The sequence below is a fragment of the Stegostoma tigrinum genome, chromosome 5 (genome assembly GCF_030684315.1).
Source record: "Stegostoma tigrinum isolate sSteTig4 chromosome 5, sSteTig4.hap1, whole genome shotgun sequence".
NCBI lineage: Eukaryota > Metazoa > Chordata > Chondrichthyes > Orectolobiformes > Stegostomatidae > Stegostoma > Stegostoma tigrinum.
The window spans coordinates 79,164,821-79,185,051 of NC_081358.1; the positions used below are offsets into that span (position 1 = coordinate 79,164,821).

At 41.0% G+C, this 20,231-nt stretch overlaps 1 protein-coding gene across 1 annotated transcript in view; it reads right to left on the reverse strand.

Moving 5' to 3' along the window:
* The window catches only part of LOC125451792 (N-acetyltransferase ESCO1-like), a 48,635-nt gene extending 38,213 nt beyond the window's left edge, over nt 1-10,422 (reverse strand). Inside the window, exons 1-2 of the mRNA XM_048529373.2 lie at nt 10,204-10,422; nt 3,676-6,232 (exon numbers count right to left, since the gene is read on the reverse strand). Coding sequence (XP_048385330.1) covers nt 3,676-6,232; nt 10,204-10,247 — 2,601 coding nt within the window. The 5' untranslated portion in view covers nt 10,248-10,422. The remainder of the gene's footprint in view (nt 1-3,675; nt 6,233-10,203) is intronic.
* Nucleotides 10,423-20,231: the final 9,809 nt, after the last annotated feature.

Here is a 20,231-nt window from a genome sequence, read left to right on the forward strand (position 1 = left end):
GGACTGTGTGTTGTATGGAAATTTATTGACATTTAAATAAGGCCTTGAAAACCCCTGAATTAAATAATTAAGTGCTCAAAAAAAAAAGCAGATAAGATGAGAAAAATTGGGCTATATTCTGGTAATAAATTGTCCTATGACAAAGAGAGACAGAGACACAGCCATCCAGAAAGACAAGCATGCAGGTTACTTCCAGATGGAGAAGTAGATCATTTTGATAGAAAAATGGCCTATAAAACAGCAGTATTAGTTAGCAGTCTAAATAGTCAAGGCAGAGGGAAGGTCCTGAGCGTGTTAATTGCACTAAGACAAAAGCTCCAAAAACCGCAGGCATGGAAGAGCAGTTTAAAGAATCCTTGTTAAGAAATATATGAACTGTGTTAGGATTTTAAGGCTCTCGTGAACAGGACTGCCACACTAAGTTTTGGGTTCTGTAATGGTGATATTTAAGGTCACCATGGATGAATCTATACTTCTCATATTTGCTATAAGACCACTTCAAATAATTTTGTATATTGTAACAGCTTTTTTTTTCCTTTTCGTTTAATAGATTGAATGTTCTTTTCTTGAAGGCACTTTGGGAATCTCTTGATATGTTTAGTTCCTGCCCACAAATAAATAGTCAGATTTCACTGTGGGACTGGATATGTCCAATATTCTCATCAGATACAAAGGACAGAGCAGTAAGCAGAATGTTCAGTAAGAGGGTGGGTCAGGAACCAGGACATGAGATAAGCCAGAGGACTGAAGACCAGGATCAAGCTAATAGCAAGCTGAGGGTCACCAGTAATTGGGAAGATTAATGAGTGCGACAGGCTAGAAGCTCAACTGAGGAAAAAGGCTGAAGTAGTGAGCAGAAGGCAAACAAAGGTGGCATATTTATAATTCTAAGTTATTTTAAAAGTTATTTAATTTACTAATAAAAGAATTTAGCAATGTAAAGTAATTCAATTTACAGGACAATTTTCCGGAAGAGCTAGGTCCCAAAGAATCTAACGACAACTTTTACTTTGGATGGTATAATCAGATTCACAAAGTTATGGTTTCTAAAACAATCACAACTTTGAGCGCAGACTTAATTAATTTCAATATTAAACTTAGCATAGACTATATTATGATTACTAGTTCCCAGCAGATCCTCTATTAATATTATTAAATAGTGCTGTGTCATTAACCAATACTAGATCTTAAATACTTTTATTCCAGATGGTTTCATAATGCATTACTCCAGGGTATTATCCTGAAAATAGTCTACAAACCTTGCTAGAGTCCAACCTGTGTGAATTAAAATCCTCTACAATTATAATACTACCATCCTTCGAGCTCCGATCATTTGTTTAATGCTTTGACCAATGGTATAATTACTTCTAAGTAATCTAATGACACAATTTTAGCTATCAATTTTGTCCTAAGAAACAGCTATTTCAACATTTACTGCCCTAAATAGTTGCTGCCCATTTTCTCAAATTGTTAATTGCATTTAACGGAAATAGGTTCATCAGGAATTTAAACTAGGGTCGTTCTCACACTGATACAATGACATTCTTAGCCGGGTTTGTGATACAACAGTAATGTTTCTGACTCTAAAATCAGAAGGATGCATGTTCAAGTCACATCTGACTCCAAGCTTTACTACAGGTCAAGTCCATAGATTTCCTAGCAGTTAATTGCAAAGGGCTGGTTATAATTTAAGGGCTTTTCTGGAACAGCTGCAGTGTCCCTACTCATGAATCCAGAAACCTGGGTTCAAGTTCCACCACTCCAGAAGTGTGTAATAACATCACTGAACAGGTTGATCAGGAAAACCACCACAGGTTAAATAAAAAAAAAATACAATGACATTCTTGTTGTAGGAAACAGTCTTCAAATGAGCAATCACGTTGATTGAAGACATGCAATTGATGTGTACTAGATTTTAAGAAACATTTCATAAAGTACCACATGAAAACCTGATTAGCAAAACTGAAGCTCATGGACCAAGAGTGTCTCAGTTGGGTTTTTTTAAAAAATGCCATTATTTACTATCGTGACAAGTCAGTGCTAGATCCTTTTTTTGGTTGACATAAAACTGTTTGGTTACTGGAATATAGAGTAAAAATTCAAACTTTCCTGATGATAACAAAACAAGTCATGAAATAATACTCAAGAGGACTGTCGCTTCATAGTTGCTGAATTAAAACCTGGACTGCTTTCCCTACCAGCGTTGTGACTATATCTACATCAAATCGTCTGATCAAGCAATACCTTCTCCAGGTCAGCTGGGGACAAGCAAAAAAATGTTGGCTTAGCCAGCAAAACCTATTTCCTGAATAAATAACGATGAAAAAAAGAGAACCTGCTTCTAAAGTGATGGAAGTGGAGTCAATTCACATTTTTCGAATGGAATTAGATAAAAACAAGAGGAATAAGTCTGTAGTAGAACAGGGATAAAACAATGAACTTGAACTCTGAACTTTTCTACAGAGTCGACATGGCTTCACTGTGCCAATACCTCCATGGCATGGTCTGAAGTGGATGTGGAGCCCTTCAATCCGACAGGAGGATGCAGTATGCGAACATCTACGGCTCTTGCCCAACAGTCCTGCTCTAAATCAACTGAGTTCCTTAAGTAGACAACAGTTGCCTATACGGTCTCATCCTACTGCTGCTGGTATTTAACCAACAGCTGTGGGACTTGACACACAAGGAAACTGACAAGTAAACCCATAGGGAAAATCTTATTTCATGTGTATAAATGGATGAAACAAACATCAGGAATGGGATTGCCAGCTGGTCATTTGGAATTCACTACGAGAAAACTGTGGACACCCAATTGCTGACTACATTCAAGTTGGACTCTGCTCACGTTTTAGTTACTCAAGAAATTACAGGTTCTGGGATGGTACAGGAAGATGGAGTTAAGCTAAAACACCAACAAGATCAACATCAACAGTTTTCCCAGGAGATTAAAAACAGATCCAGTTTTCCCATAGAATGCCACAGTGCAGAAACAGGCCCTTTGGCCCAGCAAGTCCACACTGACCCTTGGAGCATCCCCCATAACCAATCTAATCTACACATCCCTGAACACTGTGGACAACTTAGCACGGCCAATCAACCTAACCTGCACATCTTTGGACCGTGGGAGGAAACCGGAACACCCGGAGGACACCCACGCAGGCACAGGGAGAATGTGCAGACTCCAACAGCAGTTGCCCGAGGGCGGAATCGAACCAGGGTCCCTGGCGCTGAGAGGCTGCAGTGCTAACCAATTAGCCACTGTCACCCATTTATTAGATCAGACAAGATTAAGCTATGATTTGACACATGTTTAAAGTCATGAAGTGATGGGAGATGAAAAAAAAAATAAGACGACTGTTTTCAGTGATCGCAAAGTCTACAATGGACTACATTGCCACAAGGTAAAAAGCCCAGGAGCAAGAGAAATAATTTAATTCCTAACAGAGGGTTGGGTCAATCAAATGGATCACTTATGAACATAACTGAAACACAGATCATACCAACATTTAAGAATAAGCTAGATCCTTAATTGAAGAAGAAAGTAGGACTACTGAATGTCTGGAAGACAATGGGCCTAAACACACATTTATTGTAACAGTTGGAAACTACAGCAAGTTCTGCCATACCATGACAATCAAATAAGCACATATTCCATTGAAAGGCAAAAAAAAATACCTCATCGGCTTCCGATTCAGTTTCCATTTTTGGTATCTCTGTCTCATCTTTTTTGTCAAACAACTTTGCTAGTTTTGTTATTTCTTCGGGTGTGCTGTTATCAGACGATTTATGATCGCTATTGGTAGATTTCCCAACTTCCACTTGAGAAGTAACAGTTTTCGATTTACATCGCTCATACGTGATAACACTTTCTTCTTTGGTCGGTACAGGCACTCCGTTTGGCAGTTTCACTTTCTCAACCTTCCTAATTGTTCGAACTACTACTTGTGAAACGGCTTGCCTAACCTGCAAATTTCTAAACTTATTATAGGTAGAATTGATGGTGGTTAGTTTTTTCTGATCAGTTTTAATTTGCTTAATTCTGGTCCAACTGTTCCCTCCCTTATGTAAACTATATCTTGTAGTTATGTACTTATTATGCTCAACAAGTTTACGTTTCACACATTTTTGTCCTGAAAACTGAAACCTGTTTAGGCTGGAATAAACTGGCTTTGCCAGTGTGGTTTTCTGAATATCTTCAGAGATTATGGCTTCTGGTTCTTTTTGAATATTTTCATCTTCTGTCTTTACAGGTTCCTTTTTTACTGAAAGATCAAGAGTGTCAGAAGCTATCTCTTCTGCAATTTCTTCACATAATTCAAGAATACTCTGACGTTTACACTTTGCATCATTTTCAGTTTGCAGACATGGGATTTCCATACCCGTGTTCGGAGTAGAAACTGCATTGTTAGCTTTGCAAATAATTTCTGATCGTTTTGAATCTTGTAGGTGCTCTTTCACAGAATTATTGGGCTTTTTCTTACTTTGCACAACATTATTCGTAGATTTGTTTTGTTTCTTTACAGGTGGTTTCACTCCACTTTTTCCTTTCGTATCTTTGATACTACAATTTGCTGTGGCCGATTTCTGAATCTGATCTTCCAAGTTTGTCCCATTTTTTTGCAATCTTGTTTGTGAAGCACCTTTTCTGATTCTTGTTTCAGATAGGTCTTGAGGAACTGGCTTTTCGGATAGAGATTTCTCTTGAGAAACTTCTGAAACAGTTGAAGTCTTATTAATTGAAGGGTTTTCTTTGTTGCCCAGATCAATCTTTATTTCACCTGCAATACATGCCACTGTTTTGACAACCCGTGCGCTTTGTTCTTTGGGAATCAAAGCTTTTGCTGCTGGAGGTTTTTTCCCAAATTTACCATCTAATTTTCTTCCTGCAACATTCAAAGCCCTCTCTTTTGGAGTTTTCGTAACTTTGTCCTGCTTCATTCTTCCAAGCTTACTTTCTACTTTAGTTTGTTTTTGCATTGGCAAAGTATTTTCAGGGCTTTTAGAACACAAATCACTAAATGCCCTTTTTCTCAGTTTTCTTTGAGCAGGAAATACACTGGCCTTGCTGTCAATGGTAAAGGATGATTTTGTTGACAAAGGGCTTGGATTCAGTCTCTGAGATGATCTAGTTGGCCTTTTAATCAGTACTTGGTTAGTCTCAGATTGTAACTTGGATTTAGCTACCTGTGCAGCATTTTCTTTTGTATGCTTTTGACCAGATCTATTTTGAGGTTTTATCTCTAGTTTGAGCTCAAGCTTATCCTTACCTGCGGAGTGATGCCGAGATGATTTTAATCTTACTGTCTTTTTTTGCTGATGCTTCTTTGCAGATTTTGTGTTAATCTGTGTGTTCACAGAAGTTTTCTTAGAAACTTTTTTTACCACTGTTTCAGAAGCTTTACATGAGGTTAATTGTTTAGCACGATTACTCTTGCATGCCACAGTTTTAACTGCACTATTGATAGGCTGCTTCACAGAGGTCCTAGCAGTTACTGACGAAGATTTTAGAGCTTTCTTTGTAGGGCTCATTGTAGATACCCTCCTGGATGACTTCAGTTGACCTTGAACATTTTTCTTTGACTGTAATTTGTTTGTTGCAGCTTTTACAGTATTTACAACCATTTGTAGAGATTTTGTTTTAGATGATTTGCTTGACTTTCGTGGAACATTATTCTGAGAACAAGTTTTTGAGGACATTTTTAAAGGAAGCTTTTTAAAGGTGGCCTCTTTGGAAATACGCAGATCTTTTTGACAAAGTTGTGACTGCGAAGCTTGATTACTCTGAGGCAACTTCTGTGAAACTTTCACTGGCATAGATTTACATACAGTTTTTGTGCGCATTTGTTTTCCTCTGGTTTTACTTTCAAGCTGTACGTTGCAAGATCTCCTCCTTGATACTGGGAGAGCTACAGTTTTCTTTTGATGGGAAGACTTCAGTAATGCACATTTTTTAAGCAAAGCTTTTGTAGATTTCTTCTTCAAAGGAGCCATTCTTTCATTTTTAGTGAAAGGTTTTGTGCTTTTCCCCTTGCGTTTTGCAGTTATTTTTGCTGATGATGTGTTTTCTTTAACAACTCCTTTAAGCAATTTCAAAGCTTCTTTTTTAGTGGACGCCCTCTGCAATTGAACAGCTGACTGCTTTGCACACTCTCTAAATCCAGATGTTGTCGTCTTTTCAGCCAAACGTCGTCTTTTGGTTGAAGGTCCACCTCTTGCTGATTCACGGCTTGACCTATTAGATAAGTTATTGGTTAGTGGTGGTATTTTCAGTTATTAATTCAGAGGAAAGTAAAGCTGAATAATATTAAATTATGCAAAACCAAATAGCAGAAATTGCTAGATAGGATGCTGGTAATCTAACCAGACTGTTAAGGTGTATTTCTGGGGAGCCTTGGGGTGTAACTGAGGAACTGGAAAGAAGGAAACTTATTTGTAACTCCTTCCTCTGAATTTACATGCAAAGTATAGACTTACTCAGCCTTGCCCTCCTACCATTTCCCTGTAACTCTGCATTTTCCACGGCAAATCCAACTAACCTACATATCCCTGGACATGTGAGCAATTTAGCACAGCCAATCCACCTAACTTGCACATCTTTGGGCTGTGGCAGGGAACCCGAGCACCCAGTGGAAATCAAAATGGGCGCTGGGAGAACGTGCAAATTCCACACTGTCGTCCAAGACTGAAATTGAACCTTGGTCCCTGGCGCTGTGAAGCAGCGGCATTGCTAATCACTCAGCCATTGTGTCAGTAATTGAGAAAGTCTTGAAGATACTTAAATTCCTCCCCATCCAAGCCCTTAACATTATGCTAATCCCAGTCTATGATTGGGAAGTTAAAATCACTTATTACAAACCCATTATTTTTACAGTTATCTGCATATTTGCTCAGTTTCCTGACGACTATTCAGGTGCCTACAGTGCAATCTCACTAAAATGATAACCCCCTCCTTATTTCTCAGTTCTATCCATATAGTTTCATTGGATGATCCCTCAGCAATAAGTGAAGTACTGCCATGATATTTTCCCCAAATCAGAAATGCCACTTCCCCATCTCTCTCCTTCTATCCTTTCTACAGCATCTATATGCCAAAACATCGAGTTGCCAACCCAGTCCCTCGCTCAGCTATGTTTCTGTAATAGCTATGGATATCCAAGTTACATGTTCCCATCCATACCTTCAGTTCATCTGCCGTACCTATCAGGTCTCTCGTGTTGAAATAAATGCACTTTGATGAATCAGTTTTCTCTGCTGAACTCTTGCCTGCCTTGTCTATTTAATACAATCTCTAACTTCTGTACTAGCCTCAACCTTCTTTTGTTTCATATTGTTTAAAGAGTCCCAGTCTCCCACCTATAAAAAGGGCACAGAGGGGAAAATGATTGGACTACAAAATTGACACAGAAAATATTACAAACCCTGAGGTCACCGAGTCAATAGTCACTTGCACAATAGAAACACATGGCATCCCAGGCAAAGTGACACACTAGATCCAAAATGGGCTGGAGGCAGAGTGATGGTAGAGGGATGTTTTGCACCTGGAAGACCGTTTTCAGGTTGTTCTACACATCTTGGTAATGGGGCCGTTGATTTTTGTGGTGTATATTAACAATTTAGATTTAAATGAGGAGCTATGGCCAAGGAGGTCATGAATGATAAAAACTGATATGGTGGTTAAAAAGTGAAGGGGACAGACATAGAATGCAGGATCATATCAACAAACTGATCAGCTAGGAACAGCAGTGGCAAATTATAGAAAATATGAAGTAGTGCACTAGGTGAGAGCTAATGAAGCAAGTGGTTACACTATGAATGGATTCTTAAAGGTATTGATGATCAGAGGAACACTGGTATGTGTAGTGACAAATTCCAGATAACAGCAAGGCAGATAGATGAGGTGGTTAAGATGACGTGGTATACTTACCTTTACTATCGGAGGCAGGGAATAAAATGACAAGAAGTTAAGCCGAAACTATATACCAGATTGGCTAGACCTAAACTCCAGTAACATATGCAGTTATGATCACACATTTCGAAGGACATTGCCAGGGTTGGAGGTTCTGGAACACAAGGAAAGATTGGATAAGCTGTTTTCCTTGGATCAGCAAAGGTTTGCGAGGGGATCCGATGGAGGTATATATGGTTGAAGGGCATAGAAGGTGGATAGGAAAGCAATGTCTACTGACACCTGCAAACATGAGCAGCTCAGCATTAACACTAAGCTGGAAACATGCACAATTTTTGACCCGTTATATCATTTCAAAATTTTGGCACCTTACAAAGAGGGATTTCTTTTTAAAAAATTCATTTGTGGGATTTGGGCATTGCTGACTGGCCAGTATATATTGCCCATCCCTAGTTGTCCTTGAGAAGGTGGTGTTGAGCTTCCTTTTTGAACTGTAGTCCACCTGCTGTGATTTTACCTACACTGCAATTAGGGAGGGAATTCCAGGATTTTATCGCAGTGACAGTGAAGGAATGGAGATATAGTTCCAAATCACGATGGTGAGTGACTTGGAGGGGAACTTGAAGGTGGTGGTGTTCCCATATATCTGCCTCCTTTGACCTTCTAGATGGAAGTGGTTATGGGTTTGCAAGGTGCTGTTTGAGGATCTTTGGTGAATTTCTGCAGTGCATCTTGTAGATAACACAGACTGCTGTTACTGAACAGTGGAGGAAGGAGGTCACATTACACATGAGCAGAAAAGAAACATGACACTGAATATACAGCATGGCATTCAGAATCACTTATCAGTCCTCAGATTCTAGGTCCCCTGCTGGAGTCAAAATAGTGATGAATGCCATTTTTAATACTGGCAGCCATCCCGCTAGTATCGGAACACCTGCAGACACTTCAAGAATCATATTCAGGAGCACATGCAAGGGTCTCACTACAGCCCACTGCGCATACTCTGTAGTGTCAGCCAATGGAACATTTTCAATTAATAGAGGGCTCAATAACCAGACAGCACAAATTAAAGCAGAAGTTAGAAGGCCAGGAGGACAGTTGAGGACACACTCACTCACAGCATGCTAGCAGTCTGGAATTCTCTGCCTAAATGAGTGGTTAAGTCAGAAAGTTTCATTTTAGCTGCTTTTAACATATTCCCTTGTGCTGCCACCACCTCCAGGAATATGGTCCAACAGCTGGAAATTGAGATAGTTCAGTCAGTTAGTTGATTGGCACAGTCACAACAGGTTAAATGTCCTTCTTCTGTGCTGTAAACTTCTACATCTATAGTTGGAACCTAAATTGGAGGAGGATACAGTGAGGCTTCAGGGAGATTTGAGGTTAAGGGCATGGGCTAGATGGGATACAGAGTGTGAAGTTTTCATTTCATTATTTACATGCTACAGTTAAGAAGGCAAAATGGTACGTCTGCCTTAATTACAAGGAGATTTGCATATCTTGTAACAGTTGTATAAAGCCTTGGTGAGACCACAGTTTCAGTCACCTCATCCAAGGACAGGCGCGATTATACAGGGACTGTAATGGAAATATGATCAGTAGTAATTTCTACAGGAGGGTGGTGAATCTTCCGAATTATTTACCAAAAGGTGCCGTGGAAACTCGAACACCGAATAAGTTTAAGAAAACTAATTACGCGAAGGGGTATAAACATAGTGCGGGAAAATGGCAGGATGAGACTGAATGGCCGAGCAGAATCGACAGCAAATAGCCCACTCCTGCCAGATGACTGGGATACAAGTTCACGTCAGTTAAAGGCTAGTAGAAATCACTTTCCTTCCGTCCAGTCTAACTAGCAGTACTTTACAAAGTCTTGCTGTCTTCAGAAATTGAAAAAGGCCACTGGATGGGGATGTTTGCAACATTTCATGGAATCCATTCTTCGCATCCATTAACAGCCATACACACAAAAAAAACATGCTGGGCAATCAGAAGACAAAATGCTTTCCAGGCTACAAATAAGGTTTCGCTTCGTATCAGCCAGTTTGATTAATTGAAAACGGGAGTACCACAACGGCAGTAATGGGTGTTAAAACAAGGAGTGCAGACGGAAGCGGAAACTGACCGCAACATGGTGATGCCGGTTCGCCTCGACAGCAGCTGTAGCAGAGGCCCTTCAGCCCACTGAAGTAGGAGGGTGCGAACCCTGAGCAGCAACCCTCATTTATTTCCCTCTCTCCGGCCTTGGCCTCTTGCTTTTGTCCCCCGGCACCAGCCTTTAACCAGATACTCACCCACGCTGCGCACTCGGGGCCACTTTCCGCTTCCGCGCTGCCATTTTCTGGGCGATGGAAAACGAAACTGTACACACGGCGTCAGATTTTGGTCTGAGTTACTGCCTCAGCCTGTCACATCCCCGGCCGCAGGCCCTGACACCAAAACCCCAGCCTCCAGCTCCAGGCCGCACGCATTTTCCGCTGGAGACATTACGCTGACGCGTGCGCAACCCGCCAGAGGCGGGGCTCGAGACCACATGACGGCGAAGGCGGGCAGGGTCGTGATCGGAGAGGCTGGCGGGAAACTGGCACGTGGAGGTGGCGTTTCGCAGGGATTGCAGAAGAGGCGATGAAGCGTACACAATCCGGAGCACCAAGATTGCAATAGATTAAAAAAACACAGAAAATGCTGGGAACATCTGATAAGTCAGTGGCCACATCTGCAGGTGGAGAAGGGTCGTCAATGGATAGGCTTCCACCCTCCACCGCAAACCTTTGATCAGGACGCAAAAAATTTGTCAGAATTTTCAGTCATTTTTGAAAATGAAGGGCTATGTCGTGTGTTTACGTTCTCCGATGACTTGCCAAAAGAAAGTGGGTAACAGTTAATACATTAGATTGAAGAAGCTGGCAGCAGGGGCTTCATGAATCAGCAATCTTCCATGTTGAACACTGATTTAAGAAGCAATGAGGGTGGCAAGGTCACAGAATGAACTCCGGTTGAGAAACTTCAAGGTTCATCATCAAGTAGATTGGCAGCATCATTACCAACTGAATTAGCCAAGTCCTAGATGGTATTGCTGCTAGGGAATTTTTTATAGTCTTTCGTCTTTAATGGGATGTGAGCATCACCAACAGCATTTGTGTTCCATCTGTAATTGCCTTTGAATTGAATAGCTTGCTAGATCATTTCAGACAATGTCAAAGACACCATTGTTGCTGTCTCTGGTTATGCCCTGAACCACTGGCAAAATTGGCAGCATAGTGGTCCACATTGGGAAGGAGTTGCCTTGGAAGTCCTCATCTAGTCAAATATGGATAAGGAAACATGCTGATGTACCCCTTGATAGATGAATCAGAACTCCTACCAATACTCAAAATACCTGTAGGAAGTGGGTGAAATTTCCCCCTCATCAAAGTGGCCGAATAAGTGACCAGTTAGAAAATAGTTGCTCCTTTGTGCCACACTGACAAAGTTTGAAAGGAGAAGCTTTTCCAGTCACATCACAGCTATTTTTTCCACACTTCCTAGTGAACCTATCAACAGCAAGTGCAGGAGGGTAATAGATTGTGATTGCAAGGGTAATGAGAAGCTAAGTAGCAACATTGAACAAGTGTGAGCCCTGGGTTTGGGGGAGAATACTTTTGAGCCTGAATGCTGAAAGGCAAAGCCAGTGGGAGAACACATCTGCATGGTGAGGCCATGGTGTGAGCAACTCTGGCTGGTCCTTAATTTCAATCACCAAAAGGGAGAAGCATTTACAAGAATCTGCAGCCAGAAATGCCAAGCTGACTGTTTATTTTGGCCGCCTCCTATGGTCCTGACAATTAGAGATGCCGATCTTCAGCCAATTTAGTTCACTCTGTGATAACAAAAAATGATTAAATGCACAGGGTACTGCAAATTCTATGGGTTCTGAAAACATTCCAGCAATAGTATTGAAGATGTGCTCCAGAACTAGCTTTATCTCAAACAAGCTGTTCTAGAATGGTAAGATGGTGGCAAGGTAAGTCACTCCATTCAGAGCTCCACACTGCTCACCAGTTCTCTTTCTTTCTTTGCCCTTTTTTTTCTCCCTCCATGGTAATCTATCCCCTACCCCCACCCCTTTTAACTACCTACCTAAGGAGTGAGGAAGAAGCTGGGTCATGATGGGAACCACGTGGCAGGAGCTAAATGCACAGGTTGTGTCCTGCAGCGATGGCAGGTTGAGCATGGGCTAGAGTGATGGTGGCGGATCAAGGATGGGCCAGCGAGAGCAGGCTGGTGAGGCATCAGTGACAAGATGAGGCCAGTGAAGCAGACCAGACTGGGATGCTGGCAGCAGCATGGCGTGTGCTGAAAAGCCCAGGGCAGGACTGTGGTAGTGGTAAGGAAAGTTGGACTCTTTTAAGTAATTTTTTTTCCTTATATTAAGTTAATCTAAATGATGCCATGTTTGCATGGCACCGTACACACTTATCTCTGTATTTTTACATTGAATATACATAACAATAAATGAATCAGTTCAATAGCACAGCTGCAGTACCTGGAAATGTGGAATATTGTCTCAGTATGCCCTGTTCACAAAAAGAAAAAATCCAAACAAAACCAGTTACTGCCCTCATTTGTCTATGGTTGAGCATCCAGAAAGAATCAGCAAAGTGATGAAATAACTGTGAGTTTAACAGTGCTAGTAAATGACACCTACTCAGCAGTAACCTATGCATGAATGGTCAGTTGCATTCCATCAGGACCATTCATCCATGATTTCATTACAGCCTTGGTCCAAATGGGGAGAAAAGCCCTGAACTTAAGAGTTAAGGTCAGAGCACCTTACCGCTGATAACAAGGTTTCATGAGATTAAATGTGTCGTTGAGGAGCTCTAGCCAAACTAGAATCAATGGGAACCACTGAAGAAATCTTTATAGTTTGAAGTCGTACCTATCATATAAGAAGAGGGTTGTGCACGTTGGAAGTGAATAATCTCAGAGCCAATATCTCAGAGTGATATCGTAGACCTTATCATCTTCAGCTGCTTCATCAGTGACCTGTTTTCCTATAATATTTTCTTAGATAACCACTCTTGGTATCTTGTGTTATGTGTTAGCTGTATCAGTATGTCATATTGGATAGAGGTTATTTGATATAGGTCCCTGCCACCAATTCTACATTGTCTTTGTCTTGGATTTATCTTGTGATCTATGTACACAATACACCAACTTAGACAATCTATAGAGCGGCTGTGTTCTCAGACAACAACAGAGGTTTATCACATTGTAGAAGTAAGTACAACTAAATACTAGGACCTCAGGGAACTGGCATAGATGTAGCTGTTCCCTCCAAAAGTTTCAATCGTACTCCTCATCTCTGCCCACATTGTCAGATGACACCAGGTTATAGTCCAACAGGTTTATTTGAAATCTCAAGCTTTTGGATCGTCGCCCCTATGTCAGGTGAAGTGAGAGAGGAGCACACAGGCACAGAACTTATAGACAGATAAATGGGCAGAGACATCAAAAGATCATGCCGTGTGAGTGTCAACAGGTCGAATAATAGATCTCTGCAAGTAATCAAGAGTATCACGCGGTATGAGTAAAGGGTCAACAGCTGAATAACATGTGAAGGGATGACCTATAATCCAATTAAATGAGGTAGAGAGATAATTACAAGAAATTAAAAATAAGACTGTGCTGAGTGTCTAACCAGAGTATTAAGTAATCCAAAACCGTACAAACCTACTAAGGTAGAGAGATCATAAGACTTTATCAAAGTGATAGTGTTACAATGGGACAGTAAGGAAGATTTTACAGGTGCAGAACAGTGTGATGGGGTCACATGTAGTGTGACATGAACCCAAGATCGAGGTTGAAGCCGTCTTCATGGGTACAAAACTTGGCTATCAGTTTCTGCTCAGCGATCCTGTGTTTTTGTGTATCTTGAAGGCCGCCTTGCAGGATGTTTATCCAAAGATCGGAGCCTGGTGTGTTCCCTGACTGGGAGGGAATATTCCTGTCTGGCGATTATTGTTTGGTGTCCATTCATCCATTGTCGTAGAGTCTGCATGGTTTCACCAATACACTATGCCTTGGAGGATCCTTGCCCATAGCGTGTGAGATAGACAACATTGGCCAAGTCACATTAGTATCTGCCGTATACATGTTGGGTGGTGTTTCCACGTGTGATGGTAGTGTCCATGTCGATGATCTGACATGCCTTGCAGAGGTTGCCGTGGCAGGGTTGCGTGGTGTTGTGGTTGATGTTGTCCTGAAGGCTGGGTAGTTTGCTGCGAATGATGGTCTGTTGAAAGTTTAGTGGTTGTTTGAAGGTGAGGTGTGGGAGCACAGGGATGATCTTGGCAAGATGCTTATTGTTATCAATAACATGTTGCTGGTTGTGACATAGTTTCTCTGCTCCTGGGAAGTACTGGACGATGAAGGATACTCTGTCAGTCACTTCTCACCTTTAAACAACTGCCAACTTCAAACTACCCAGCCTTCAGGACAACATCGACCACAACATCACACAACCCTGCCACAGCAACCTCTACAAGACATGTCAGATCATCATGGATACTACCATCACATTCTCTGAAAAGTTGTGACTTCAAATAAGCCTCTTAGATCATGACCTGGTGTCATTTGACTCCTGACCTTATCCACCCGAGTGCAACAAATGCACCTCCAAATCATGTCCACCCACATAATGTCTGTGATTTTAGTGGAATGGAGCCAATCTAACATAAATATTAACCTTTTCAAAAACACTTATATATACCATCTCCCCACAAGATTTTTACTTCAAAGTTAACAATATCATGTATGTAACTATACAAGATTTATCAACACTCATCTCCCCTAAGCATTGGCCACAAATGCAGGTGGTCTGAACATTTCACCTGTTTCTCCAGTCTAGAATGAGAGATGTATCATTTATAAACATGAAAATATCACTTTTGATGTTCTTTTTGAAATTAGAACTAAATGGGTGTTGGTCACTCTTGTAAAGAATTTTATGAAAAGAAGGTCAGACAATTTAGGACCGGTAGGGTAAACATTTAGGGTCATTGGCTTTGTTTTCAATTCACAAGACTGAATAAATTTATATTTAATTTGGTTCAGAGACACCAGATTTGAGTTGAGAAAAAAGTTCAGTTTCTCTCTTAGATGAGAGCAGCTTAGGGAGCACATCACCTCAGCAGATTGGTTTAGTTTGTGAAAGTTCGAAATGAAAAAAGTTTATTTCGAAATCTGCAGGCTATGAGAAATTAGGCACTCAGATTTATGAAAAGCTCATGTTAGCAGACTTGGAAAGATGCAGTGAATGGCAGTCTGGGGCAAATAAACTATTAGAAGTCGGGCAAGTAGAACCCTACAGGGTTGGGATAGGAATGCAGCTTCTCTGGACTTGAGTCTCTTTACTGATAGGGTCAGGAAACAGGTTGAAACTTTGTTTTGCTCATTGTTTTAATTCTTGATAACTGTTTTCTATATTTATTAGATAGCTTGTACATTTTATTGTTTCTTTTGTTCAGAAACTGTATGTTGTTTAGGAACATGTGCAACGTTGTGTAAATATGTCTTAGTGACTAACCATCACATTTACTGACTAAACACAAACAAAGTAAATACATCATCTACCATAATAATAAAATGTGAGGCTGGATGAACACAGCAGGCCAAGCAGCATCTCAGGAGCACAGCTTTTGTGCTCGTGAGATGCTGCTTGGCCTGCTGTGTTCATCCAGCCTCACATTTTATTATCTTGGAATCTCCAGCATCTGCAGTTCCCATTATCTCTGATACTATTTTAACATCATCTATCAAGCCACATTCCTGTCCAAGAATGTCTTATCCAGTAGTACCATCAGCTGGAATGATAATACGGTCTTGAAAGAATAATAGGTCTGTTGCTTTTGCTTTGATCTGTGGATCATTACTACACAGAAAGATCATATATGCTTCATGGAGGGCACTTTATTTGTAGGTGGTGTTGTTGGTCCACTATATTGTAGGAAGACCGCTCAATCTCCTGAACTTCCTTCCTTCAAGACATGGCCATTTATTTGAAGTCTGCTCAAAGTCTGATATCAACAAAGTGACATGAACACCCACTTTACTGTTTAGTGCTCTGAATGGTGATCAGCCACTTATCTCCCACTCTGTATTAAATAGCAATGCGAGCCATTGAGGCTGGCAGCCTGTAAGTAATCACTGAAAAGCCTGCGCACAAGTATAAAGCAAGTAACAGAGGCTGGCAGACTGAAGAATTGATGCATTAAAAGGTGTTGCAAACAAGAAAGGCTGGCAACCTCCAAATCAATGCTAAGAAAGTAAGCTAAGAGCATTAGATGCAACCTGTGTAGAAGCATGAGATATTTGTATGTCCCTGTGGCTCAAGTGGCCTGGCAGAAGCATGTGACCCATTAGCATTCCTGAGCTCCAAAGTGATGTAATGAGAAGCTGAGTGGTTGGTAAGTTGTTCCAAAAGCACTCATGATGATATGGCGAAGCTGCTGGTTTGCAGGTGTCCACTTGTATCGAAGGGTAAAAGAGGTAGAGCATTCAGGGGATTACTGATGATAATGGAGGTGGATGAAGGCCTTTAGAAGCAAGCAGTGAGCTGGTGCCACCAATGACCTCTCTGGCTTTATTTCAGGAAATGGAGCCCTCTAGTTTCTCAGAGAAAGATGAAAGAATTAGAAGCTACATAGAAATGAAATGGAAGGTGATAGCCTGTGGATATTATCACCAGACTGTTAATCCAGAAACTCAGCTAATGTTATGGGGATGAGGGTTTGAATCCCATCATTGTACTTGGAAATTTGAAATCAATGAAGAAAAACCTGGAATTAAGAATCTACAGATCACCATGAAACCATTCCAATTGTTGGAAAAATGTACTTCAGGGAAAAATATCTGCCATCCTTACCTGGTCTGGCCTAAATATGGCTCCAGACTCACAGCAATGTTGTTGACTCTCAATTGCCCTCCGAAATAGCATATAAAGCCATTCAGTTGTATTTATTGCTACAAAGTCTCAAAGAATTGAAACTGGACGGATCACCTGGCAATGACCTCGGAATCGGGAAAGACAATTGCAGAAACAGCCCTCTCGACCCTGCAGAGCCCTCCTTACTAACATCTGAGACAAGTGCCAAAATTGGGAGAGCTGATTCACAGACTAATCAAGCAACAGCCTGACATAGTCATATTCACGGAATCATACCTTATAGATATTGCCCCAGACACCACCGTCACCATCTCTGCAAATGTTCTGTCTCACTGGCAGGACAGACACAGCAAAGGTGACAGCACAGTGGTGTACAGTCGGGAGGTAGTTGCTCTGGGAGCCTTCGACATTGATTCCAGACCCCATGGAGTCTCATGGCTCAGACTAAATGTGGGCAAGGAAACCCCTTGCTGATTGCCACATACCACCCTCCCGTGGCTGATGAATGGGTACTCTTCCATGTTGAACAACATTACGAGGAAGCACTGACGATGGCAACAGCACAAAATGTACTCTGGATGGGGAATATCAGTGTCCGCCACCAAGAATGGCTTGGCAGCACTACTATTGATTGAGTTGGTCTTGTCCTACAGGACATAGATGCTAGACTGGGTCTGCAGCATGTGGTGAGGGAATCTCACCAATGTGCCAGCTGCAGATGCATCTGTCCATGTCAGTATTGGTAAGTGTGAGCACCGCTCAGTCCTTGTGAAGACGAAGTCGTGCCTTTACAACGAGAATAATCTGCATCATGTTCTGTGGCACTATTACTGTACTAAATGGGACAGACTTTGAATAAATCTAGCATCTCAAGACTGGGGATCCATGAGGCACTGTGGGCCATCAACACCAGCAGAACTGTACTCCAGCACAATCTTCAGCATCATGGCCCTGCATATCCCCGACTAAACCATTACCATCAAGCCAGGTGATCAGTATTGGTTCAACGGAAAGCGCAGGAGCAGCACCAGGCATACTTGAAAATGAGGTGACATCCTGGTGAAGCTGAAAACAGGACTACTTGCATGCCAGACAGCATAAGCATCAAGTGATAGACGGAGCTAAATTATCCCACAACAAGCAGGTCAGATCTAAGGTTTGTAGTCCTGCCACATCCAGTCATGAATGGTGGTGGACAACTAAACAACTCACTGCAAATATCCCCATCCTCAATGATGGAAGGGCCCAGCACATTTGTGCAAAAGACAAGGCGAAAGCATTCACAATAATCTTCAGTCAAAAGTGCTGAGTGGATGATCCATCTTGGCCTCCTCCAGTGGTCTCCAACATCACAGGTACAAGTCTTCAGCCAATTTGTTTCACTCCACATGATACCAAGAAACAGTTGGAGGCACTGGATACTGCTGTGAGCCCTGACAACATTCCGACAATGCTACTGAAGGCTTGTGCTCCAGAACTAGCTGCTCCTGTAAACAAGCTGTTCAGTACAATTACAACACTGGCAACCAATCGACAATGTGGAAAATTTCCCACATACGTCCTGTACATAAAAAGCAGGACAAATCCAACCCAGCCAATCACTGCTTTCAATTTTTTAGAAAACAGAGAAGGTGGGTAGCACTTCCTCAAATAAATTAATGTAACCGTGAGGAAGGTTATTAGCACAGGTGAAGTAGAATGTGTATGGGTTGATCTTAGAAACACAGAGGGGCAGAAAACAATAATAAGGGTTACATATGGAATCCCAGACCATGGTAGTTATATTGGGGGAAGGCATTAAGACAAAATTAGAGATACATGTAATGAAGGTATGGCAGTAATTTTGGATGACTTTAATCTGGAAATGGTTTGGGAAAATCAAATCAGTAGAATACCTCAGAAGAGGAATTCTTGGAATACATGTGGTATAGTTTTATGAATCAATATGCTGAGGAACTGACAAGAGAATAGGCCACGGTTGATTGGGTATTGTGTAACAAAGAAGAAATAATTGACAATCTAGTTGTGCACTGGTACTTGGGGAAGAGTAACCAGAATAAGATGGAATATTTGTTAAGATGGTGAGTGACATTAGTGGTTTCTGAGACCTGGTTCCTGAATTTAAGTAAAGGAGTTTGTGATGGTATAAGTAATGAGTTAGTTATGATAAATTGCTTTTCTTAGTTTCTTTGACTTTTTAACATAAATTTGGGGAACTTTATTTAAAGCGATGATGGTAGATAGGCAATGGCAAACAATTAAGGATAACAGAGGTGAACTGCAAAAGTTATTCATTCCTGTCTACCACAATGTCAGACCACAGCTAACATGGAAATTAGGGATAGTATTAAATCCATAGAAGAGGCATGCTGTTTGGTCAAAAAAAACAGACGTGCAGATTGGAAACAGTTTAGATTTCAGCAAAGGGAGAAAAAGAGGCTGATTAAGAGGATGAAAATAGAATATGAGAGTAAGCTTGCAGGCAACACACTGATTTATAGGAAAAGCTTCCATAGGTCTGTGGAGGCAAAAATAATAGTAAAGATGAATATAGGCCCTCTACCGTCAGAAACAGGGGAATTTATAATGGGGAACCAAACATTGGCAGATTAATTAAATACATGCTTTAGTTCTGGCCTCACAAAGGGAGACACAAATGACATCCCAAAAATATAGGGGAACGCAAGGCCTAATGGGAAGGAGGAATTGAAAGAAATTAAAATCAGTAGGGAAATGTTGTTGGGATTAAAGTCAGATAAATTCCAGGGTTTGGTAACTGGATTCTAAAGTACTTAAGGAAGTGGCCCTAGAATAAGTAGAATTGCTAATGGTTATCTCTCAAAATTCTACAAACTCTGGAACAGTTCCTATGAATTGAAGGGTAGGTAATGTAACTCCACTATTTAAGACGGGAATCAGAGAAAAAACAATAAATTGCTTGACATCAGTAGTAGGAAAATGCTAGATTCCATTGCAGAAAATGTAATAGCAGAGAACTGGGAAAAATTGTGATAACATTGGATAGCATAGCATTGATTTACAAATTGAAGTTGTGTTTGATATAACTGTTGGAATTTTGTGAGGTAACTGGTAGAGTGAGTAAAGGGGAGATGCAAATATTGTCTGCTTGGATTTTCAGAAGATTTTTAATAAGGTCCCACCTTATTAAGAGATTAGCATATAAAATTGAAGTGCATGAGATTGGATGTCCTATATTGAAATGGATTAAGAACTTGTTGAAAGACAGGAAATAAAGACGAGGAAGAAATGGGTCTTATTCTTTGGCAGGGAGTGATGAATGGGATACTGCAGGGATCAAGTCTTGGACCCCAGTCATTCATGATATATATTAATGATTTAGACATGAAAATTAAATGTCATATCACCAGGTTT